At 34.1% G+C, this 25,894-nt stretch overlaps 2 protein-coding genes across 2 annotated transcripts in view; one reads left to right on the top strand and one right to left on the bottom strand.

The window, feature by feature from the left end:
• Positions 1 to 1,958, top strand: part of LOC102590429 (F-box protein SKIP5) — a 4,501-nt gene extending 2,543 nt beyond the window's left edge. The window contains exons 4-5 of the mRNA XM_006350936.2: positions 999 to 1,057; positions 1,348 to 1,958. Of these exons, the coding sequence (XP_006350998.1) occupies positions 999 to 1,057; positions 1,348 to 1,741 (453 nt within the window). The 3' untranslated portion in view covers positions 1,742 to 1,958. The remainder of the gene's footprint in view (positions 1 to 998; positions 1,058 to 1,347) is intronic.
• Positions 1,959 to 2,418: 460 nt separating this feature from the next.
• On the bottom strand, positions 2,419 to 14,305 carry LOC102590114 (translation initiation factor eIF-2B subunit beta-like). The gene is made up of 11 exons (XM_015310286.1): positions 14,182 to 14,305; positions 14,038 to 14,109; positions 13,789 to 13,943; positions 7,562 to 7,849; positions 7,167 to 7,296; positions 5,809 to 5,916; positions 5,581 to 5,683; positions 5,375 to 5,500; positions 3,874 to 4,067; positions 3,370 to 3,501; positions 2,419 to 2,879 (listed from the first exon to the last, which is right to left on the bottom strand). The coding sequence occupies exons 2-10, from the start codon at positions 14,079 to 14,081 to the stop codon at positions 3,405 to 3,407; spliced, it is 1,245 nt and encodes a 414-aa protein (XP_015165772.1). The 5' UTR covers positions 14,082 to 14,109; positions 14,182 to 14,305; the 3' UTR covers positions 2,419 to 2,879; positions 3,370 to 3,404.
• Positions 14,306 to 25,894: the final 11,589 nt, after the last annotated feature.

Genomic DNA, 25,894 nt, shown 5'->3' with positions numbered 1-25,894 from the left:
TGGTGAGTGGGGGGGGGGGGGGGGGGGGGGGTCATTAGGACTACTGTTGTGTCATCTGGTCTATTTTTTCATGACCTCATTTGCTACTAAAAAGAACCAAAAGAAGGATAGACTGTAGGGGAAAAAGGGCGGTGATCAGAGGTGGACTCACGTATAGAGGTTGAGGTGCGCCGGAACCTGTGAGCTTGGCAAAGAATCTTTCTATATGTAGAAATTGTCAAAATTTTGGATGTATAAATAACATGGCACCCACAGGCCACAGTCACAATACTGATTATGGGGAGCTGGTTGACACTAAGCCGTATGAGGGCGTCATCTTTGACAACGGAGTTTGAATTCCAATTTGATGGAAGTGTTCAGTTTTCTTCTTTAGGGTGCCAACGTTCCTTATTTCTTTCTTCTTGGGATCTTGTCTTTGTCATTTCTATTTATCCTTTGACGAAGAAACCCATATAAAAGAAACATCCACTGCTTTATCTCAAAACAAAAAGAAAGAAACATCCACTGTTATTTAAGCTTCTAGTCTTTCACTTCTTTTTTTTCCTTCTATTCTTTTATTGTATTTTTTTATTTGTTTTTGTGCAACAAGGTGGTGTAATGTAGGGAGCCTATCCTACGCAAGCATGCATGATTGATTTCACAGCCTTAACCCATGACCCCATGACCTATAGACCACACGTAAACAACTTTAATTGCTCCATGGCTCCCTTTCAATATGTTGAACCAAGTGAACCCAAAATTGCCCGAACCGACCCAATCTACACTCCTATTTAGTTTCTGTTTTAAGTAATTGTGCCTGCACAGTCTTTAAATCCTAGGTCCGCCTTTGGTGGAGATGGTGGATCAACATTAGACTGTTCAGAATTCAAATATGATGCACTTGAGTCGAAAATTTTCTCCCTTGCCATATAGGCATATACCTTGCAAGAGTAAAGTTAATGCATGTAAATTATATAAGATAGCACTAGCCTTTCGCTGCCTCAACTTCCTTTTTACAGATTGGCGCAGGTGAGAGTCCTGATGATACAACCCTTATTTGCTCCCGCAGCTCAGACAGGTTTGTGAGACCTTCATCACTTTTTACTTCTTTTTCTCCTTAATCAACTTGACGTTGTGCCTTGAATTAGAGCATCAGATTCTTTTTGCAATTCTGATCAAATACTAAACGAACCACAACAATATTGTATTACTTGATCTTCAACTATGTCTATACAATGCTTATTTAAAGATGTCTACTATTGTCAAGTTTGTACACGAACAGTTGACCCAAATTTGGATTTGCTCTCTGATATTTGGAACTGTTTTCACTTGCCATTGTATGCATGTTTGTTCTTTGTTTCTGAACAGTGCATTGGAGTTCATGTCCACATGTAAGCTGGCTAATTTGACTGTGAGGACAGAGCTTGGTTGCTGCTTGCTTCATAGAAGAGGGAAGCTCACAATTGATGGGTGCATTCTTCAGTGCGAGTCGAACCCTCTTGACCATCTCTCCTATGCAATTATCAGTACTGCTGGTGCGGCTGAGGTCATCCCATCAGCACTCAAGACTTGTAGTAATGGTGTTTCGGTTCTGAAAACTCGAATTGAAGGAGGTGCCAAAGCTGTCCTAACCAGTGGGACACTTTCATTGCAACGAGTACGAGTCATTTATACTCGTACATCACTCTTCTTCTGGTTTGAGGTAGAAGGCAGTGACAAAAATACTGTGCAATCTGCATCTGTTGAATTGCCAATTAGTTAGTCAATCTGCCATTCCATTCCATTTGTTGTATCCTGTCTGTCACCTATCTTGAAAAGAGGAAAGGGGCTGAGAGAGGGTTGGTTGTAACATATTGTTCAAATTATGTACTCAGTTTTAATGTATCATTGTGCAAAAGTTCTTGGTTCTTTAATAACATTTGTAGCTCTTCCAGCAGTTCACTGATGCATGCATTACAAAAGGCCCGTATCTCAGTTCACTTGTCTTGCAAATCTGCCAGTTAGGCCTTCTTTGAACTTCTCCGATCGAATAATGGTGTTTTATGAACCATCGTATCTTTCAAGGATTCAACATTTTATTTCTTTGTTGTTCAATTGAATTTGGTTTGATGATCAATTTCTCTCCATGAGAGAACTGTTTAAATCAATGAAAAGTTAGATCTTACTTCTGTTTACTCAGACGCCTCTTTCTTATCAAAGACTCTTTGATAATTGCAACAGAGGCACATCGGCAGAACGTTGTACCATTGTGACCTAGGCACTTAGGGCCTTGGAGTTTATTTGTTAGTCCACCATTATCACAAACCTCTACTTACAAAAGGGAAGAAACTTCGTTCATTTCCAAGTCGATGATTGTTAAGAGGATGGAACCTAGTAATGGGGATATAAACTCCTTGTGTAAGCCTCTATTCAAACAAACAAACAAAAAAACTACATACCGAGTGCAAATCTCATCATTTCTCTCACGGAAACAAAATCTCATCACAACACCGTTTTAATTGTTGATAACCCAAATGAATGAACCAATGGACAAAACTTTTCAGTCATCAAATAGCACGACAATATCACAAAGGAAAACTACGCCAAGCTCATAAAAAAGTGTCATATATAATCCCAAAGCACAAAATTTAAGCACAAATCTAATCTCCAGAATCAATCTACACTCCAAGATTGGTAGTTCTCTTCATCTGTTTATTGCAATCAGTACAATGTAAGTGTAGCCTCTTGGACAATGACCACTGAACTTGTGCTCTTGACTATAACACCAGTTGTTCAAGGCGTCTTTACAGGAACATCTGGGTAGATGTTTGATAGAAGAATATGGTTGTATCATGTACTTGTAATAAATCCAGGAGAGCACTCCTTCTGCAGCTTGTTTTAGGTTCAGCTGAATGAGTTGCCTGAACATCAATCAACTATAGGGATTAGTTCATACTGAAACCTAAAGTGTTCGGATGCAATACCTAACAAGACTTTCTTTGAGCTGAAACTACTAAATATTCACAGATTTTCTTGGAATTCAAGTTCTTTGCTTTTTCTTATTTCAGCAGTTTTTACCGCTCAAACTACTTTGCAATACTAGCTAGAACGTCGAACAAGGCTAATAACATATTTCATTCAGGTGGAAGACAGGTTTACCATAGGCGATTCAAGGCTGCAGTATCACAGTGCTATGAACAAATAAAAGAGGAAAAATAGATGTTTTAAGTGTGAGTCCAATTAAGAGGAAGAAATGAATAAAGAAAAAAGAAAATGCCTTCCATGCAACGATTCCACACTCGTGCCTTGTTGCTACATCACAGACCTACTACAGAGTCAAATTTTTGGACACTGTAACTTATCTGACAAATGCATGGATGCTAAGAAGCTTAACCAAAAAAGTAATGATACCTCACTAATATTTATAGAACAGCTGAAGCTTGATACTATTTCAAGGGGATCGATTTCTGTTTCACCACAATATCATCAGCAGAATAATAGTCAGCAATGAGCCGGTACATGAATGAAGCATTATGTCCACCCCTGAAACAGTAAAAGAGAATAAGCGCAGAGTTTTAAAATAGAAAGGGAACAGAAAGCAAAAATATAATAAAAGATCATGTAGTCAAATCAGAGAACCGATATGCAAACACTGTCATATGATTCCGTATTGCCAAAAAGGGAACATGTTAAAATATAAGAAAATAAAAATTTCACACTTATAAGTTTGTACTGTCAATATTGATCAGACAGATTTCCCATGGATATTTCTTCTTGCTTTTAAGTAGATTGAGTTATAAATTCATCTCATGCATCTTAAGGTCGGGTTACATCATTGTCAATTAGCATTCACCAAGGAGTAACATTACATGAAGAAATACATTCTCAAAAATACTAATAGTAAGGGGAACTCACGTGTCTGTTATAAACAAACTAACAAGATTTGGTGGCACATAATCAAATGCGGGATTAACAACATGAAGTAGAGGGGAACCAGAGCTGCTCCCAAAATCCAGGCAATCTGAGAATTCTCCAAAGTCCAGTAGCTCAGCTGGTGATTTCAATTCATTTAGCAAGACTTCTGGATTGTGTGGATACAAAGGACATAACTGTTGCACAAACAAGTAGTTACACAAATAATTCTCAGTTGAAGCAGATGTAGTAAGAAAAGATATTTGACCTGAGAAAAATAGTTCACCACTTTTTATCTTTTTTCCTCAACTCAACTACGAGAATACCAAGAAATAACAAGTAGCATTTTAAAATAACCCATGTCCTACAATGGTAGTGTGACTTGTTTAGCTGTCTTCTTCATTCTCCATGCGCTCAGGTTCCAGTTTATAACAGTCTTGTTTATCTTATCCATCTCAATAGGTATGTAATTTTCTTCAAATCTAACTACCATAGTATGATGCTTAAAATCTACAATATATTTCTTTCGAGATGGAAAATTTATAGTTCTGTACTTGTAAGGAATCAGTTAGCATTATTAAAATCTATGGTTCTTAGTGGTAGTAGAGTACAAAACCAGTTTCCTTTCCCTATAAAGTTTCATGTTTCTGGTTTCATTTTAAACTTATTAATACTGACTTGTGAGATATAATCATTACCTTTCTGTAGTGGCCTATCATAATCAGATAATCCTCCCATCGAACAATACCCTAGATCAATGCAACTTCAACCATGAAATATATAGAATAGTTCTTTAGGCATCACTGCTAATCGGGCTATCGGCTAGAGACAAATAGTGGCATGACATGAAGATTAGATGCATTTGTATGTGTTTGTTGTGGTTCTAAGATAGAAAGGATTGAGGATCAAAGACGTGGCATGGTAGTTCTGTAGTTCTCAGCTTCAGTATTGATACTTGGTGGGAAAGAAAACCGGATGGATGCCACCAAAGTGCAACATTGCATTCACTGATTGTTTATTGACATCCTTTTGCATAGACAACACTGTTGAATAGCGAACATTAACCTTTTATTAGGTCACTCCAGCTGCCGAAATGATCTCTTCAAAGCTTTTAAGAAATGCTCTCGACCTTTCATGGATACAAAATCAAAGCAAGACAGACCTCTCTTTATACCTTAGTCTAATTAGAGCACTTCATGTTCTCCATGATGCTTTGACCAGTAAGGGAACCTCTACTGCTTATTTCCAAGTAAACTTATACTTAAACTCAAATAGTTCTTTTATCAATCAATTTCAGAGGCAAAATCATAGGTGCTAATACTGCAGCATCAAAAACAGATTCTAGGCTACAAGGACTACATTTCAGTCAGCAGCAGAAAATTCCAATATTTACATAATCTATTTTATGGAATTAGTTCTTTAATTTTTAATAGAACTAGAAGTAGGAGTAAAATATATTAATTTCCTGAAGGATCAACCCAATGCCTTAGTGATGCTAAAATACCTTGTGAGTGCCTGCAAGAACAACAAAGGGAACAGCATGCCTCTGAGCTGCTAGAGCCACCATGTTCATTCCAACCGGCGCAATAACCCCACCATTGGCCATGACAGTGTGAGCTCCAACAACCACCTTTTCATAGGAAATATCAGAATTCAGGTAAAAGACTATGGCCTCATAATTAAATGCTAGAAGTTATAGCACCAACATACCATGTTGACTCTTGAGATGATTGCAAAAACAGCAGAATCAGTGATCACTGTGGTCTGCAGACCCCTTGCAACCAATTCTTTTGCAAGGGCATGCCCCTGATACCTTAAGTAAAACCAAGGAGGGACAATCAAACAAGTAGAAGAAACAGATAATTATAACAGAAGGAAATTACAGAAACCGTACAGTATTACAACACTTAATGATCAAAGGTAAGCCACTTCTCCAACCTTGGGGCACCTTCAGCCACAAAAACCCGGAAAGATCTCTTCTTTTCCTTTGCAGCACATAGAAATTCCATCACTGTCCTTGAATTGCCTAAAGTTAAGATAACCTCACTGAAAAGAAAGCAGGAACAGACAACAATTAAAAGGTGAAGAAAGAGTTGGAATACATACAACTGGATACAATAAATAAGTGAAGAAAGAGTTGGAATACATATAACTGGATTAGAGAGGAAAGCGTCAACCTCCCAGACTTTTCAATCCGTAAACAGCTACTTGAAATAGCAAGAATTTTATGTGAAAAATTAAATAATGCATTTGAAAGTAATTTTGAACTGACACTGTGACAATAAGTTCCCTTTATGTGTCAGTCCAACTTACCTAGTTGAGTGCACATCTGTTTGACTTCACTGAACATATAGGTCAACCAAACTGAATTTCTTCTTCTTTTAGTTTGCAGGCATGCTGTATAGGGGCTACCATAGACCATCATAATTCTAGATAGCCACTACTAATACGATCCCCGGGGTTGAAATTGTTGTCATTTCCATGATTAACAGAAAATATTGTTACTAAAGCAGATCTCACCAATAGATTTCTGGCAATCCCTTACCAGAATAGTTTTATACTCAATATGAAATAACAGATCTAAGAGGCAGGCTTAACATAAGACTCTTGCAAAGCTCTATTAGAAGGGTATTTATTAAAAAAGAATCAGTAGAAGGTTATGTTATTACATTGTAATTGGATAGTAATTTTTGAGAAGTTTATTTATACTTGTACCATCACTCTAATGCCCCCACTTGGGCAACAAAGCCCATGCTATGCAATTGGATAAGTAATAAAAAACTTGACAGATCAAAAGAACAAGAAAGAAAGAGAACTACACAAAAATACTAGTGCTGCCCCAACTAATTGTGATTGTTTCTTGCTACTGTAACCAAATGTTGGCAAAAGTGCAAGAATACTGAATGATGGAAGACTTCATATATTGAAATGCCTTGCTGATTTTGCTTGTGTTCCTATAGGTCAATAACCATAGATAACCGACAAGAATGTGGCAGTTATCTTTGAACTTGACCTCAAAGGCTCAAACACAGAAATAAGTCCAATTACTTGATGCTTTATAACAACCAGTTTTAAGTAAACTATAGTTCCCCGACTCTAGGCGTTCTTATATATACCCTTTGAATGGAAGGACAGCCTTCAAGTGCTGTGACCTGCAAAGCACTTTATGCTGATTTTATTGTGTGTTAGTTCCATATAGCCGACCCCAATTAGCTTGGTAGGTGACACCAAATATCAGAAATATGAATGGGGGAAAAAACTGACAGCCAAATCACAAAGAGGGAGAAAGAAGATACTTGTGATGAATATGCTCAACTGCTTGTTCAGCAATCTGTTCATGGCAAGTAGCAATATCTTGAATAAGTTCATTAACAGCCTCAATGACATTATGTTTTAGTTTCTTGCTCGTTGAATTCTTATCAGCAGCTGTAAAGAAAATGTGAAACAAGTCACAACCTGACAAGACTCATTTCTTGTAATCCCAGTACAACAGTTTACAATTTCTGGAGTGACATGAAGTGTTTGAATGCATTCACAGCACTAATCCAATCACAACAGCTGGCGGCCTCATGGTAATTTGCTAACTCACTTACTAGTAAAACATCTTAAAGATCCTCAAAATAGTTTAATGCCATGATCTAAATTATCCCCTAAAAACAATGTTTTATATCATGATCTATAGACTGCTTACATTTGCTTTTTCCTTCAGAATCACCACCAGAAGAAGATGTTCGAGGTACAGCTGTTGATTGTGGGATGTCTTCAAGAAGGGTCTGCAAGGAAGGTGGTCTCAAGGTGTTTCTAGCAGCAGCAGCCAATGCTGCAGCAGATAAACCTTGATGATCATCTTGCTTGACATCATCTTCATCATCACTTCCAGCCGATATACCCAACCCACCAACAGCAGCAGCTGTCAAAGATACATCTTCCTCCCTTATAATGTTAAGAACTCGCCTAACAATGTTACCGACGGCAAGCTCTGTTATGTTCATGCAATATCATCAAAAGTTAAATTAGCAAAAGGAAGGAGATCTAGAAGAAGGAACACAAAATAAACTCCTCCAGCATAAGAAATTGAAACTAGCAGAATATCATACGCTCCTTCAGTCAAAATATTAGCAGATTCATTAAAAAAAAACCTTGTTTTATTCAGTCTTTGGATAGGAAACACATCACTCTAACCATTGGTAATAACTAAACTCAAGGTATCAGTTGCTGTCATAAGAGTTCTAGTGTCCAGAGCAAGTACCGCCTGGAATTTGTGACTTTTCAAATATGTTTACTCCCTCACTTCACCTGAAAATATTAGTTGGCCGTCTGGGTTTTATATATTGGCAAAAGATGTTTAGATAATAAATTTTGTAATCATTTTCTAACATACTAATTACAGAATATTGAGCAAAAGTTGATGAATGCAGATTGTTTTATATAAAAATAACAAAAAATTAAAGAAACAGGTGAGATTACTTTACACCCTTAACTTCGTGCTAGGTTGATAAAATTACTGCTTGAGAAAAACATTCTTTTGAACATAGAAAATGTAAGCATACAACCAAAATTAGGTGCTGAAAGAAGCTTGAACATGGAAAAATAATTTGGAGATAAAAATAACAAAAAACAACTTCGTTGTCAGTAATCAGCCTCGGCTAGTTGGATACTGCACTAAGAATAGATCATGGCCCAAACAAGCTCTATATTTAAACCTTAAGCAAAGAAGACCAACACGGTCTCAGAAGAAATAGTTAAACCTCAGTATAAGTAGAAGAGTTAATGTGCTCTTTCAATCTTGGTTAAGCCAGTGTTATGAAAGGCGCTCGCCTTTCGCCTTTGGCGACAAGGCGAGGCGAGGCGAGGGGTCATTGCCTTTTTCCGGCGAGGCGAGGCGACTTCAGAAAGGCGTGCCATGGCGACGGAAAGGCGCAAGATGACGTGGTGTGGCGATGCAATAGGCGTCGCCTTTTATTTTTTTTAAGGTCTGACGTAATAAATAAAAGCCAAAATTAGGGTTTTTTTTGGGTATTTTTGCAAACTTGACCTTCGTCAAGACGCTCCTCCTCTTTCTCCTCCTATTTCGCGATTGCTGCTCCTTCGTGGAGACTTCTTCTTCGCGAATCGCAATCGCGACTGCTGCTCCTTCTCAGGTACGAAATCTTATCTCTAGTTCTTCTCTTCTTCTCTACTCTCTAGTCTCTACTCTGTTCTTTTTTTGGGTGGAACTACTCTATTTTTTTTTTTGGGGTGGAACTACTTTGTTTTTCAGTATTTAGAGTTTGAGACTATGCTTGGTTCTGTACTTCTGTGGTAGACTGTAGTGCTCTGCTCACTGGGCTGGAATCTGCCTATATTTTTTTTTTAAAAATTTGATCCTTCTTTAATTATTTCTTCCCTACTTAATTTAGTTTTATACTAATTAATATAGTATTTATTTGTCCATAAATAGTGAATTCAATGACGTGAGATGCTAACAAAAAGAGGGACATTGCTAATGAATGTTATTGTTATTGAGATTTTGGATATTTATATATGCAATTAAATATTTTACATTTTTTGTATTAATTGGCGCCTCAATTCAAAAAGGCGAGCGCCTCGCTGCGTGGCGAGGCAGGCCCTTGTCACCTTTCGCCGTCCAAAACACTGGGTTAAGCTACTATAGGGAAAACATAGGATTTTGGTTTGATCTTTGTACTGAGTCATTCTGAGAGGTCATCAACTCCATCTGCACCACATGTTCAGTCCAACCAAAAGGGTACTCATTTGTTAAATTGAATTTGAGCATCTGGATACAATCTATGTTGTCTTCAAATTGGACCGTTGATCTATTCTCATTTACATATCCTATCTTGACTAGCACATAAACTAAAGAGAGCATTTTCCTTTGGATAGGTAAGTAAGAGTTATATGCTTATTGAGTTAAATCTTAGTGCTCTAAATGCAGAACTGAATGTGACTTTTCCAGAAACTTCAAAGTTCAGTAGTGAATTTTTTTCTCTTCCCTACAGTTTTGATCATAAAAGATGATAGGAGTCAGGAGAAGTAGTAATTGTTAAGACAAGAAGCTTGCACTTGACAATTGACAATACACTATTTCTTTTTGAATTACGACAATTGACAATACACTTCCATACGTATATAAGGAAAATGGCAATGTGAAAAGAGGGAAAGAGAGTTTTTCATAACACATTTAAGCGGAAAAGGCCCATTGTCTCGTTACCAATAATTCATACAGCTTAAGAATGAAACATATGCAAACACAGTAACCTATTAAATATTATCTTCCATCAGAATTACATCCACATGTAAGTTTCCAACTTATTTTACTTCAGGTGATAATTAGCATAGAACTCCAATTCATTTGATCAACTAACACCAAATAACTGGTAAGAGGAAGTTGTGATATGGTTTTCGCAATATGATTCAGACTTCATAACACAACCAAAAGCATGCAAAGGTTTTTTTTTTATAAGGTAAAGAATTTTATTAACAATTAGGGAACAATGCCGAAGGTCAAAAAACCCGTCAAAATACGACTTTCTAAAGAAGAGACCCAATCTTCTATACAAGGTCTCAGGGTAACACCAAAATGAAACTAGAAACAAAAGACTATTTTGCATCTTTACAGAATCTTGTTCAACCCCTTCAAATGCTCTCTTATTTCTCTCTCCAAATAATCCACATAATTGCTAATGGGGCAACACCACCATGCCCTAGGACTTCTCTTCCCCCTCTTGATGGCCCAGTTATGCGTGTTGTGCTCGGCATCACCCGTTGCACCCCAAACCAGTTAAGAACCACCCTCCACAGTCGATTAGCCATTGTCCATTTGACAATGCAGTAGGAGATGATCTACATCTTCACATGAACTTCTGCACATGAAACACCGGCTAACATAAGTGATCTTCTTCTTTCTCAGATTGTCTGTTGTCAATATCACACCCCTCGTTGCCAACCACGTAAAGGCTTACGAGCAGCTGCTACACCCTTGCGTCTTTCCCCTTATTTCAAACTCAAGGAAAGCCTTGATGAATAGAAAAATACCTTCCTCGGAGCACTAGGTACCCATACAACACAATGAGAGAAAATTTATTCAACTCTACTTAATAACCGCTCATGAAAAGATATAAAGGTGAACAGTCCAGCTCTCGCCATCTCCATGCATCTGGTGCCTAGAAACTAACCCTGCTACCATTCCCAGTCCTGAAAGAAACATGTTTACTAAAGTCTTCCCACCCCTTCATAATGTTCCTCTATAAGCCACACCCAAATGTTGTTAAGATGTTTCTAGTCCTCCACCCACCTTTCATGATACCATACTTCTTTGCTACCACACCCCTCCAAAACGCATTCACCTTCACCCCAAATCTCCATACAACTTCCCTAACAAGGCTTTGTCAAAGACCGAGAGATCTTTCACACCAAGTCCTTCCCATTTCTTTGGAGATGTGAAAACTCTCCAATTCACTAACTGAAACTTTCTAATTTTTTCGTTGTATCCCATAGAAAATAAGCTGAGATCTCTTCAACTTCTCTGTCACTTTACCAGGAGCCTGCAAAAGCGACGTGAAATATGTGGGGATACTAGACAAGAGTAATTTGAATCAATACCTCCTTCCTTTCGACAAGTATCTCTTTTTCCATCCGACTAGACTCTTCTCTACTCTCTCAATCACCGAATTCCACATTGTATGCTATCATTGGCACCGAGCATGAATGGAGCTCAGTGGAACGTCCTATGAGATGCAAGATATGAGACTAGGAAGCACCAACTTGTGAGCTGGGAGAATGTCATTTCCCTGAAGAAGTGGGGAGGACTTGGTGTGAAGAATCTCAAAGCGTTTGAAAAGACTGCTGGGTAAATTGGGTATGGAGATTCGGGACTAAAAGGCAAGGTTATATGTGGGGAAGTAATAGTAGACAAGTATGGAACTGCAACTAGGGGATGGAGAACTAGGAACACCACACTACCATTTGGTTTTGGTCTATGAAAAATTATCACCAAGTAGAAAAAAAATCGACAAGAGGCAATAGTAGGTTCGAAGATGAGGACAACAACAGGATAAGCTTCTTGAGCCACGGGTGATTTAGAGAAAATGAGCAGAGGATCAACTTTCCTAGCATCTAAAATAAGTCAGAGATGACAGCACAATATATCCACGGCTCACAAGAAGGGTAACTCTCTGGGATCAGAGGTTCAGGAGGAACTTGATGCAGCATTGAGAGGTAGCTAAATTCTACAGTAGCTGGCTTTGTTTGCTTGGTGGTCAAGGAGGCTTGCTTAACAGAAGAAAATATAATGAAGAGTGACATTCAGCTATGCTCTAGATGCCATCTTTGTGGCAAGAAACCTGAGACTAATAAGTCATCTATATTTGCATTTTGAGGTGACTTCAAAATCTGGAATTCTTTTCAGTGCATGAGAGGTCTCACATGGGTAATGCCAAAAAGTTCTTTGGACTTACTGAAATGCTGGAAAAGGGGAGGAGGTTTGCCTAGGCAGAAAAAGAAAATAGAAGATGATACCAGCCTGCATTTGGTGGACTGATGGGAGGGAAAGGAACCTGAGATGCTTTGAAGGCATGGGTAGTTTAACTCGGAAGATTAAGATAAACTCCTTGTGTTGTTTCATTTTTGGTGTAAAGCAGAAATTCCATTAAATACTGATCCTAGAGATTTTACAATCTTTGTAAGTTGATAGGATAGCATTTTATCAGTTTCCTTCTCTATAAATATGGTTTTTGCACAACCTTTGTGCATTCATACATAAAATTTGTTAGAGTACCATTTAAAAAAGAAAAAAAAAACGAAACTCTAAGTAAACTGGAAATACTATAGAACAAAATCTACCACAAACTAGCCAAGAATGAAGGAGATGAGAAACAAGGAGAGATAGAACATGCTACTAGTTTCAACAGTTACCCAGTATCTGGTCTTCTTACTACATACCATATTCTTATTGTTTAGATATCTCCAATAAGCACCCACGGGTGTGGCCTAGTGGCCAATGAAATGGGTTGAAATTTGAAAACCATGAGGTCTCCGGTTCAAAATTCCACCTGAGACAAAAAACACTAGGTGATTTCTTCCCATCTGTCCTAACTTTGGTGGACAGAGTTGGATATCCCGTGGAATTAGTACAGTTGTGCACAAACTGGCACGGACACCACGGTTATAAAAAGACGATTATTTCTAATTATTATTATTTTCAGTTATTAATATTTTCAACTTATCCAAAAAAAAGAAAATTAATCAAAATATGGAACCAAATAGAGCAAAAGGTTGTTAATGATTCATATAGTTGATCCCAGAAAGCTAGATTGAGGCTTCCATGATTGACTCATCGATATAACAAAAAGGGCCTGGTGCACGAAGCATCCCAACATCCATGCAGGGTCCTAGGCGGGCTGCACCCCTAAGGGGTGTAGTGTAGGTAGCCTACCCTGATACAAGCATCAATGGCTAATTCCAAGACTCGAATCCATGACTTATAGGTCACACAGAGATATAAACTAAAAATCTTCCTAAAAACCACAACACACGCTCAACATTTAATTGTGTACCACCTCAAGTAAAACATTAATTTATTAGAAGAATGACACTTTTATGTATTATTTATTTTTTTCTTCAACAGACATTGTGAACAACAACAACAACATACCCAATGTAATCCCACAAGTGGAATACCCCTACCTTGAGAAGTAGAGAGGTTGTTTCCGATAGTCCCCCGGCTCAAGTAAAAGCAGTTTGAAAAAAGAGAACAACACGAGTGAAGAAGCCAAGACAGAATACAAAAGAAAGCATGACAGAGCATACAAAAAAAGGAATAGTAACTACAACAAAACAATAGGATAATCGAAGTACAAGAAACATGAATAGTTACAGAAGTGGAACGGAAAGGATAAAAGAAGAAACAGAAGCTTATACCAACTGGATTAGCAGCAATCAACTTTTCCCCGATACCCCTGATTGCATCAATAAGAACAACAGCCTGGTTAGTTTGAGGAAGTCTCTGCTGCGATATGCATGAGCGTAACACCTCCGCTGTCAATTTCGCTGTTGTCTTCGACCCCTCAATTTTCCTATCCCACAACATTCAATACATACAACAAACAAAAAAAATATCATCGCTCCGTAGATTATCAAACACACATAGAGATAAAGAGCGAGAATTACCGTTTCTTCAGCTTAATTATGAATTCATTCACTAGGGCATTCATGGCTGGTGTATTCTTGTTGAATTTACACCTAAAATCACACCAAAAAGTTTAAGCAATTCGTGAATTTTGGATAATCAGAGTAATTGCAGAAGAAACATACCGTTTAATACTGTGCTTGAAGCTCGGGGATTGTGCTCAACAATGGCGTAAGAGGGGTAATCTGTTTTGGTTTATAGAGTGAAGCAGAGAATTTTGCGTTGCCTTTATGGCCTTAGCAATTTGGATCCGGGTTTAGGACAAATTCGATGTACAAGCAATGAAGCACATTATACAATAGCTTAGTTGCGTATGCCTCTCTTTTGCTTTTACTTTTCTTTTCTTTTTTATAAGAAAAAATAGGGATACCGTGACTGGAACTCTCACCAATAAGATGAGAGTTTAGATATTTAAGATCAAGCAGATACAGAGACTGGAACAAAGGTTTTATTGCAGTAACATATACGCGAGATTTGATTTCTTAGTTTTTTATGAATCTATTCATTTTTACGAGAGATACTTATTTTTACACATATAAAACCTTTATTTTTACATGTATCAAATTTTAAAAGATTGATTTCTTCTAACACCCATTAGTATGGAGACTGCTAAGTATATATATTAATACAAAAGTTGTATATAAACTCATATATCCCATAGAAATGATGCTATTTACGGGGTCAAATGAATTAATTGGACTGGATCATAATGTTTTTTTTAAAAACTAATAAGGGCAAGTACATAAGTAAAGATCTTAGTGAAATATTTATAATCAGATGGCCATATTAAATCAAAAGACATATTGTAGCTAAAATATATGTTATACACTATATATACATTTTTAAATGTATAGCATTGCTTATACACTTCAAATACACAGTACTCAATATATACATTTATTATATTCTTCATATACACAGTACCTAATACTCATTATATACATTTTTGTCAATATATTTTTCATATAACATATACATATTATCTGGGCTATATTTGTACCAAATGATCATGGAGCGATGTGAACCAACAAAAACAAGGTCACGATAAAAATACCGGAGCCACACGAAAAAATATAAATTCGACCAAATTTGGAAAAAGCAAGCGAGGATACTAGACAAATAATGTCGAGGGAAGTTTCAATTCACCAAATCTGATGATTTTAATAATGTCCATTCATGGAGTTGATAACAATAGGCTACGTGAAAATTCACGAAAAATGTATGTAATTAACGTATACTAATTGTATGATATACATTAGAACCTGGGTATATGATGGATATACATTTGTTATACAGATTAATTAATGTGAAGGATTACATGACAACGACGGGTATTAGAAAGAATGTATATAATATGTATGAAATTTATATTATAATGCATATACATTAGTGCTTGTATAATTTATATACACTATATTTATGCACTATACATAGTGTATAATGCATTATGCAGTGCGTATACAATTTATATAATATGTATATAAAGTGAATAATTAGTATATCTTGTATATATAAATTATAATCTATTTTAAAGATGTGTGGTTGAAACAGTGTGGTGGTGGAGTTGTGGAGGTGCGGTGGTGGTAGTTTGGAGGTGGAGTTGTGACGACGATCAAATGGTGGCACCGGAGGTTTTCTTTTTGTGTACGTAGCATAATAGGATGACAAATAGTCAAAGAGGAAATTGTGGATGAGATATATACGATATTGTTGAGTCCGGAGCCAAAAGGGCAAGAAAATTAGCAAAAAACTTCAAAAGGGCAACAAAATTGAGTTGAGAACCAAAAGGGGAACATTTAGACGTCTAACAAACGCCGTGTAAATTAGGTAAAAAGGAGCAAGGCGCGAAGTTCTATGCACCTTATAAGGGGCACGGCTGCACAACCTTACAAGGCGCAAGGCCCCTGCGCCTCTTTCCTTTTTTTATTTAGTTTATGTTTTAATTTTTTGTTTTTTAGTTAGTTTTTTCTTTTAATTTTTGTTTTTTTATTTTGAAGTTGTTCCTATTTATTTTGCATGTGATTTTTATATTGCTAAATCACATTTTTATTTTGAAATTGCTCCTATTTTTATTTTTGTGATTGCTAAAAAAAAATATAAAAATCACATGCAAAATAAATAGCAAACTATTGCCCTTTTTATATTTTTTTTAGCAAAATATAAAATGATATGTTCAAACTTGAATTAATAAAATCTTACCTAAAAAATCGGAATGAATAATTTGCTAAACAAATATCAAAAGGGCAATAATTTGCTATTTATTTTAAAATCTCACTATAAAATATATTTTTTAGTTTTTCCTTTTTATTTTTTATTTTTTATTTTGAAGTTGCTCCTATTTATTTTGCAAGTGATTTTCATATTTTTTTTAGCAAATTATAAAAAAAAAAAGGAAAAACTATATATTCTTTTTTGATAATATAATAATTTCTTATCTTTATATAAATCAAATCTCTAAGATTATCATCTACCAATAATAAATCTAAAGATTTTGATCAAATACCTTTGATACTTATAGTGCACTATTTATGATAAAGATCCATAGGAGTATATATATTTCCATCTTTAAGAGATTTTTCTTATTTATATGAAGTGTGATTGAGCTTAGGACTTGATATTAAAATTCCTATGTCCATAGCAACATTAAATAATTTTGTTACTTTTTAATAAGAATGAAAAATAAAAATTATGCATCTACTCTTGTCTACCACAATCAAATGTTATTTAAATGTCAAATGTTATTTCCTCCTCTTTTTCGTTTTTTGCTTTAATAATTTAAAAAATTATAAACATTCTAAATTTATATAGTCCACTCGTTGATTCATTGTCTGAATACTTCCAAATTTAACTTAATTCATGTCAATTAATTCAAATTAAAGAATGAAAATTGAATATTTAAAATTTCATAAAGAATCCTATTTAAAACAATGACAATATCCTCAAAATCATGGTCAAAGTAATACATTAGACCAGATTTATAGCCTTTGATAAATCGAGTTTACCCTGCAAGAATCAATTTATTTACTAATAATTATTGACCAAATTGGTTAACTAATTATATTTTTCCTTAGTCAACAAAAAATTAATTGCTTATAATCTATTCTTATATCTATACAAGGCAAGTAATTAATTACTTAAACGTATATAAATAATAGTTCATTGGTCATAAATTTACTCAACAACAATCTTTCTTTTTACAATACTAGCACTTATAGCATAAGAGAGGAATATTTTTCTTTGTTTTAAGATAATGGGAATTAGGAAGGGAAATGATGTTTTTTATTCCATGATAATATCATTTATAATGATTTTAATGTTTTCTTCTTTGAAAAAAATAAATTGTGCTAATACAAATGATGATTGTTTTATGAATTGTGTTAAGGGTTGTGCTCCTCAAGATTATCAATGTTATGATCGTTGTGGATGGAATTGTCCACATGATATTATTGCTAATTCTGATTATTGCAATATTGGATGCTCACTTCGTCATTGTTCAAATTTTTATATACGTTAGTATCTAGTCCTTTTAAATATAACGTTTTATTTTTTTTTTATTTTTTGGACGGACTAATTTGCATTTGTATGGAAAGATTTATTTAGACAAATTACTAATTGAGAATGTTATTGTTGCAGAACCAGACGAATGGCGAATTTGTAGAGCTAAGTGCGCCACCAATATTTGTAACGTTAAGGAGAATTAATATTTGAGGCGAATTAACCTAAATGTCCCCGTTATTATTGTTATCATTTGAATAATAGTATTTCTCTATTGAAACTTTTGTTATTTTTACTTTTTGTTTTTTGGTTCTTAGTCTTTGTTATTTTTAATGTGTGTTTATGCTCATTATGACAATGGGTAATCGCCCATTTATTAAAAGAGGAATTTTGATAAATAATTATAGTTTGGATCATAATTATATATGATGGCTATAATATTTTGCCCAATTATAATCCATAATAACAGTTTTAAAGCAAAAAGATATGTGCGAGATCGAGAGAGATAAGTAGTCTATATCTCAAATACAACATGTATCTCAATGAAAAATTGAGATATTCATTAAGATGCACATATTCACAATCTTCTCCCTCTTCGAAATCTGAATCTCTCTCTTCTCTCTCTTCTCTCTTCTCTCTTCTCTCTCCCAATCTCATACACAGATACACATATACATAAATTAACTTTGAACTGAAACTCAAATATATATATCCAACATTTTGGACTATTTCAGTTAATTAGTAATTCTTGAGTGAGTCAATAATCCGTCATTCATTAACTCAGTCTATTTTGACGTGCTTAAATTCAATTCAACCCTTCTATTTGACACATGTTTCAATAATAAGGCCAAATTTGTCAACTTGTAGTACAAATGGTGAATCAGCTTACTTCAAAAATGGAAAGGCCAAAATCATCGATGCCCTCCTAAAGTTGGCAATAAGTTTCACTTAGACATCTCAATTAAGCGATGTTTATTTTAGACACCTCATGTAGGATCCCGTTATATTATTTTGACATTTTTCTGACAATAAACAAAAAACTGAAGGAGAGTGTAATACACTTGTTGATGACGTGACAAACAATCAATTAAATAATTACATGTGTTATTTTCAGTTAATAATTATTTTAAAATATATTTAGTAAATAAAATAAAAATATTATTCTAAGAAACTCTTTTTTTTTCATTACACTCAAAATCTCTTTTGTGCTTTTTAAATTTTTTTATTTTTTTCTTTTACTATTTTTCATATTTATTCTTTTTTTTTCTTTTTAGTGTTGTTTTTTTAGAAGAAAAGAGAGAGAGGAAGAAAGAAAGAGACAATAAATATGAAATATGGGTGTTGGTATCCATTTTTCCGGCAAAAAATGGAGGGAGGTGATGGTAGATTTAGAAAAGTAATACAATGAAGAAGAAGAAAAATGACTTAAAAACAAATTTGAATAAAGAAATTCTACCTCCATTGAATAAGTTTAAGCTTGAAAAAATGGTGGGGGATGGTGGCTTGAAAAATGGAGAAGAAGAAGAGAAAAAGAAAAAACAATGGCTAAATTAAGCTTTTCACGCGCTATTGTTGAGTGTATCACACTCACTTTGACATGTCAGCAAAATGTGTCAAAATGACACAATAGAACTTTACATGAGGTGTCTAAAATGAACATCGCCTAGTTGAGGTATCTAAGTGAAACTTGGTGCCAACTTTAGGAGGTCACCGATGGGTTTGGCCAAACGGAAATAACCACTTTGGACATATAATAGTGAAATTATTTTCTTAATTTAGAAATTACTATTTATTTAAATATCTTTTTCGTTTTATCATTTATATTTCCTCATTGTGAGTTCAAAGTTTTTTAAAAATAATTCATCAAATGGCCAATTTTGGTGTTCTGACCACAAAGAGCACGCCTAGACAAAATGGATTTGGTACTTAATTATCCAATTAATAAATTGTGATGATGACATGCTAATTACGATGTACTTATGTTAATGCATGAACTTTAATTAATCGTGCTAGAAGAGTCCAAAATGTTAAACATAATACTGGAAAACAAAACAAAAAGGGTGGGGCTCTAATTATGATTCTTTTACATGATTGAGTCCTCGGCATTTTATTGCCACGGATCATGATAGAGTAATAAGTACTTTCTTATTCATAATTAAGAAAATTGAATTCAAATTTTGAATATGAAGTCGTCTTTGATACAAAATGTTTTACTCTCAATATGTGACTTTCAAACGCTAATTCAAATTAATCGTGTTTCAAAATAAATACTCCCTTCGTTTCACAAAGAATGGCCTGGTTTGACTTGGCACAGAGTTTAAGTAAATAAAGAAGACTTTTGAATCTTGTGGTCCTAAATTAAAGTTATGTTAAAATTGTACAAAATTGCCCTTAATCTTGTGGTCTTAAACATGCCACGTGGAAAGCAAAAAGTAAAATGTTACCAAAAAAGGAAAGAGGTCATTCTTTTTGAAACTGACTAAAAAGGAAAGGAAGTCATTCTTTATGAAATGGAGGGAGTACTAAACACCAAATGAAAAGAAAATATTAAGTTCCTCGACATCTAGTGTTGGAAAAGGCAACTTATTGTCCTTTCTATCGTATTCTTCTTAGAATTAAATATATCTTGAAATTAATTTCTTCCAGTAATACTCCCTCAGTCTTAAGTTATCTATCTTGATTTTTATAATAATATTTTAAAATTATTTATCGTTTTAAATATTTGGGACAAAATTAATTTTTTTTTTCATTTCACCCTTGAAAGATATTTCTTTCGTCTCAAAATATTTTGTCGTCTTTAGACCCTTTACTAAAATTATGTCTCGGAATAGTTATCATTTTAGAAGTTCACAGAGTAATTATTCAATGAAGAGAGTAAAACATAAATAAGGATGAACTAAACTCTTTTTTATTAATGTTTTCTTAAAAGGTATGTAATGGAAACACTAATTTTTATAATAATATTTTAAAATTATTTATCGTTTTAAATATTTGGGACAAAATTAATTATTTTTTCCATTTCACCCTTGGAAGATATTTCTTTCGTCTCAAAATATTTTGTCGTCTTTAGACCTTTTACTAAAATTATGTCTCAGAATAGTTATCATTTTAGAAGTTCACAGAGTAATTATTCAATGAAGAGAGTAAAACATAAATAAGGATGAACTAAACTCTTTTTTATTAATGTTTTCTTAAAAGGTATGTAAATGGAAACACTACAAGTATTTTGAGATGAAAATATTATTTTTGAAGAGTACAAATACCTTAATTATAGAATAATATATTATGATTATTCAACTAGCCATGAAAGATTTTTGTGTAAATGAGAATCAGGATAAATATTTTCCCGGTCTTATATTAGTTGATCATTTTCGTGTTTAGACCTTTTACTAAAATTATGTCTCAGAATAGTTACCATTTTAGAAGTTCACAGAGTAATTATTCAATGAAGAGAGTAAAACATAAATAAGGATGAACTAAAACTCTTTTTTATTAATGTTTTCTTAAAAGGTATGTAAATGGAAACACTACAAGTATTTTGAGATGAAAATATTATTTTTGAAGAGTACAAATACCTTAATTATAGAATAATATATTATGATTATTCAACTAGCCATGAAAGATTTTTGTGTAAATGAGAATCAGGATAAATATTTTCCCGGTCTTATATTAGTTGATCATTTTTTTTTTACACGCATATTAATTAAGAAATCATAAATAAGAAAATATTTTTACTAATTCACTTCTTGAAAAACTTTTTGAAAATTTTACAAACAAACGTGAATACTTTCAAAAAGGATTAATTGCTAGGGTAATATAGAAAAAATTTAACTTTTTTGATTTAGTAAGATCGACAACTAATATGGGTAACTATTTTTAGTAAGATGATCTCAACTAAGGTGGACAACTAATACAGAATGGGGGAGTAATTTGAAACGGAGAGAACACTTTTTTTAAATTGTGCATAAATTCAATTTATGAAAAATATTTAATTGAAACTAGTTTTTTTTCTGGAGATTTATAGTTTTGAATACTTAATTAAAACATTTACATGTTTATAAGACTTTTGAATATTGTGATTTTAATATATCGTAATGGATGTGATTATAAAAAACTATTGCATGATGCTCAAATTAGTGTCAAAAGAGACAAAACAAATTTCTTTTTTTAGAGAAATAATAAATGCATCAAATAATTCTGAGTTCTGTCATAATATTAAATGTTTTAAATCAAATGATTTTTTGTCACAAAAGATTCCCATAAAGTTACTAATTAAAAATTAAGTAAGGGTAAGCAAAGGAACATAAGAAGAAACAAATCAAAAACTAATTATATTAAGGTTGGGTATCATATTATAATGTGTGCAGAGAATATACGAAGCATATTATGAATTTTGGATTAGTATCGATCCTCACTGGAATTTATAATTAATTAGACATGTATAATTTAATTAAGCTGACTTTTAATGAGACACTAAAAAGTTATGACGTAGTCATGAAAGTACATATCATCATTCACTTAATACAAATATTAAATGAAAAATGATTTAAAATATTTCTAGTGTGAAAAATCCTTTAGGCCAGAAAATTTGGCCAGAATGGTAAAATAACGGTAACGACTTGATTCCGTCGTTAGGGAAAAGCCAATGGGGAAAGAATTGGGGTCAGAAAACTTTTTGGCAGTAACTTGGGATTTCCTTGCCTAGTCCAGATTTGGACGAAATTGGAGTCATGTGAGTCTAGGGAAATCTGGTAATGATTGAGCGATTTAATTATGATTTTAATTACATGAGAAGATAGCTAAGACGTTAAGGAACCCGTACGACTTTACGAAATTGAATTCGGGTGAGTAGAACTCTCGAAACTGATCTTGGCGTGAACAAGTAGTTTTTGAGTGTCGTTGGTTGAAGGTGTGTTGTGAAATGGGGGTATTGGAATTATTAATTTTGCTCATTGTTCCATTCAAGCTGCTATAGCGGTATTTTCTGCCACCAGGGCGGGGACGTTGTAGCGGGGTGAGGTCGTTGTGGCGGGACAGACGCGACTTAAAGTCAGAAATAAACCCCAAAAATGTTTTATTCTGCAATTTTCGAACTTGAGAGCTAAGGAACGAACCCAGGGCTTTTCTTGACAGTTTTCCACCATTCTTGAGGCTAAATGTAAGATTTGCACTACCCGAATCCGTTTTCGATCCGTAGAATGTAAATTCGTAGGTAATTATTGTGGGGGAAGGGTTTTGATCTGAAACTAGTGGTGGAAAAAGCCCTAAATTGGGTATTATGATCTTGGGTTTGGTCTAGGGTTATTTGTGTTTGTTATAATCTGGATAATTAGACCTTTGATTGTTGATCCTTGCGTTAATTGTATATTTTTAGACCACGTACAACCGAGAAGAATCCGGAAAGAAAGATTCAAGTGCCTTAGGGGATTCAAGCTTGGATTCGAGGTATATTATGGTTGTGATTTCATGTTGGTGTGATATAGGTTTGTAATTGCTCATTATAATGCGTGTATGTATGCGAATGTTGCATTATTGATCACCCTAATCGTAACTGAGGATAATTGAATAATTGTATGCCATGAATCACCTCTTGTTGTATGATTGTGAGAATATACATTGTGATTGTGATTGTGGATTGTTGATCGATTGGATCGATTGCCACGTTCTGGCATAAACATAGGATCGGTTGCCACGTTCCGGCATAAACATTGGATCGGTTGCCACGTTCCGACTTAAACATGGGATCGATTGCCACATTCCGATATAAACATTGGATCGGGTACTACGTTTCGGTATGCTAACAGTTTGGGTATGGGTTCCATGAGAGGACCATTGAATTGAGTTCCGTGAGAGGACCATTGAATTGTGTTGTGTATCTACTTGTGATGATTATGTTCATATCTAATGATAGTTGATATTGGAAGACTGTATGTTGCTCTAAATTGATAACCAATGTGTATTATTGAGAATGTGGGATGCTACATTGATCCTGAAAAGGTGACTAATATTGTATATGTTCGGTATATGCTTGTTTTATAATGTTGTGGTTACTTGCATGTGTTTCACTTATTGGGATATCCACGTAATCCTACTAGTACACTATGGTTGTGTATTGATATTGCACTTGCTTGTTCTTTGTTGAGTACAGGGCATCTTCAGGTGGCTATTGATAGACCTCAGCTAGGTGACTATAGAGCGTGACCGGATTCAAGGGTGAGCCAGTTCTTTCAGGCTGCCATGGATCTTTCTTATTTAAGTCCACTCTTTTCGGACTCAGACTATTTGTTTAAGGTGTTGTTTAGTTTCGGAGTTGTACACCTTGTTCTTAGACTTGTCGTTAGTAGAGTTTTGGTACATTGACTTTCAGGTTCTAGGGGTCGTTCTTCCGCATTACTTTGGTTAAGTTATTTGTTTAAACCTTTGGAGTTTATGAGAACTCCGTATTTTTATAGTCATATAAACCTGCTTCCAAATCTTTAAATGCCTTAGTTTTCATAAAATTTGTTAGTGTGGGTGCCAATCACGACAGTTTGGGTCGTGACAATAGCATATTTCACACTATGCTATTTTACCTTTTTGAACATTTTTACCTTTTTAACTTTAATGCCTTTTAATTAAAAGTGGAAAAAAGAACAATCTATTTTAAAATAAAAAGGATATTATAGACTTTTTAAATTTCTGGCCAAATTTTGACCAAAATTTCTGACTATTTAGCATTATCCATTTTTTTTTAAATTTAAAATCGTCTTCGTCCATTTATTGGAACATAATTGATCTTATTCTTGGTTTTTGGACTAGAAGTGTCCCTTCCTCCCTCTAGGGATAGACATAGTTTGTACCAATTCGAAATTCAAAAACAGTGATAAATAATGATTAGTGAATATGTAAAATCTGATTAAATATATTATTATTTTTATGACAAGGGAAATTCGCAGTTGCTAGCTGCTCCTATGCAATAGCTTGCAAACCACACAGAAGAGGTGCGACAAGCTCGATCCAAAAGGCAAACTCCTTGCTTTCGCTGGCAAGGAATTTCGAACTTGAGACCATCAACATGGATGTCCCAATCCCAACCCTCTGGGCCACCCCAAAGGGTAATTTGATTAAATATTTTTAAAAGAAATTTAAATGATATTCAAACCTCACGATATTCTCAAATAATAAATATGCAATACTATGACTTATTATTTAAGTTGCGTTCATCTCTTTTTATAGATGGAATTTTTTAAAATCAAAATATCTTTCATTTACAAAGAATTATGAGGGTCAATATAGTAAACTAAAAAATTTGTGTAAGAATTGTTAGACAATTAGGCGTTAGGCGTGTTTAGGATGTACAATCGAACACTTACAGGCTACAACATAAACCTCATAAAACTAAACCCCACATATAAGCCTCGAGGTATACCTTTTGCCAGTGTCTTGCCCGCTAATTCCAAAACAGCCGTTTAAAATACTTTATATAACATCAAATAAAAATTATTTTTAATAATATTACTCATAGATCATTTTGTTGTAGATGTCAGCCCAAATTTCAGTGGCGGAAATGGATTAAACTAAGCTACACACATCAAATATTCAACCTAAATTAAAACGATTATAATTTCACGAGCTAATTTTACGCTATCTATTCAAAATCTTTCATCCGTGGACTTATGGCCGGCAAACTTAATTAATTTTTGAGTATAAGACAAAAATTACCTTTTGGAGTTTTTCTTCATTTGGTGTCATTTTCCAATGGAAGTAATTTAATTTGTTATTAGTAAATTAATAATCTGGTTGTTTTCTTGACGTAAAGTGTTAAAAGGCGTAATTATGAACCATTCAATAATCAATTAGTTGTGAGGGTCACATCTAACCTACGTTTAAACTTTTTTTATTAAATAAAAAGAATAGATTTGTTGCATTATCAAGAGCATACAATATTATTCCATTTACTAATGGCTAATACAATGCAACCAGTCATTTTCACTTTCCAGCAAAATGTACATCTCTTTGACCCAAAAATAATATATGAAACAAAAAGAAATTCTTTTAATATAATATTCAATCGGAAAGATCAGTCTCAACTTTTCGTAAAATAATCTCATAATATATTTTATTTTATTTTAAAAGTATTTATTAACTGAGTAATCTTTTAATGATAAGAATTAATATGAAGAAACTAATATAAAGACAGACACATTTATTAAATTATAATTAATCTATATTTATTTTAAATAGATTTAAAGAATGGTTACAAAAAAAAATCAAAATAAGGAAAATAGACGTTATATTGTAAACCATAGAGAAGATGAGTGTTATAGAGAGAAACCTCGAGGTAGGTCTTTGATATTATCCCTT

The sequence above is a fragment of the Solanum tuberosum genome, unplaced genomic scaffold (genome assembly GCF_000226075.1).
Source record: "Solanum tuberosum cultivar DM 1-3 516 R44 unplaced genomic scaffold, SolTub_3.0 scf00131, whole genome shotgun sequence".
Lineage (NCBI taxonomy): Eukaryota > Viridiplantae > Streptophyta > Magnoliopsida > Solanales > Solanaceae > Solanum > Solanum tuberosum.
The sequence above is the reverse complement of the archived record's forward strand: the minus strand, read 5'-3'. Positions and strand labels throughout refer to the sequence as shown.

Bases quoted from the DNA above. Each gene is read 5' to 3' on its own strand.
- LOC102590114 (XM_015310286.1), bottom strand. From the start codon at position 14,081: ATGAATGCCCTAGTGAATGAATTCATAATTAAGCTGAAGAAACG. The intron at 13,944-14,037 runs GTAATTCTCGCT...GTTGTGGGATAG, and splicing joins ATAATTAAGCTGAAGAAACG to GAAAATTGAGGGGTCGAAGA. The intron at 5,501-5,580 runs GTATGTTGGTGC...TCCTATGAAAAG, and splicing joins TCATCTCAAGAGTCAACATG to GTGGTTGTTGGAGCTCACAC.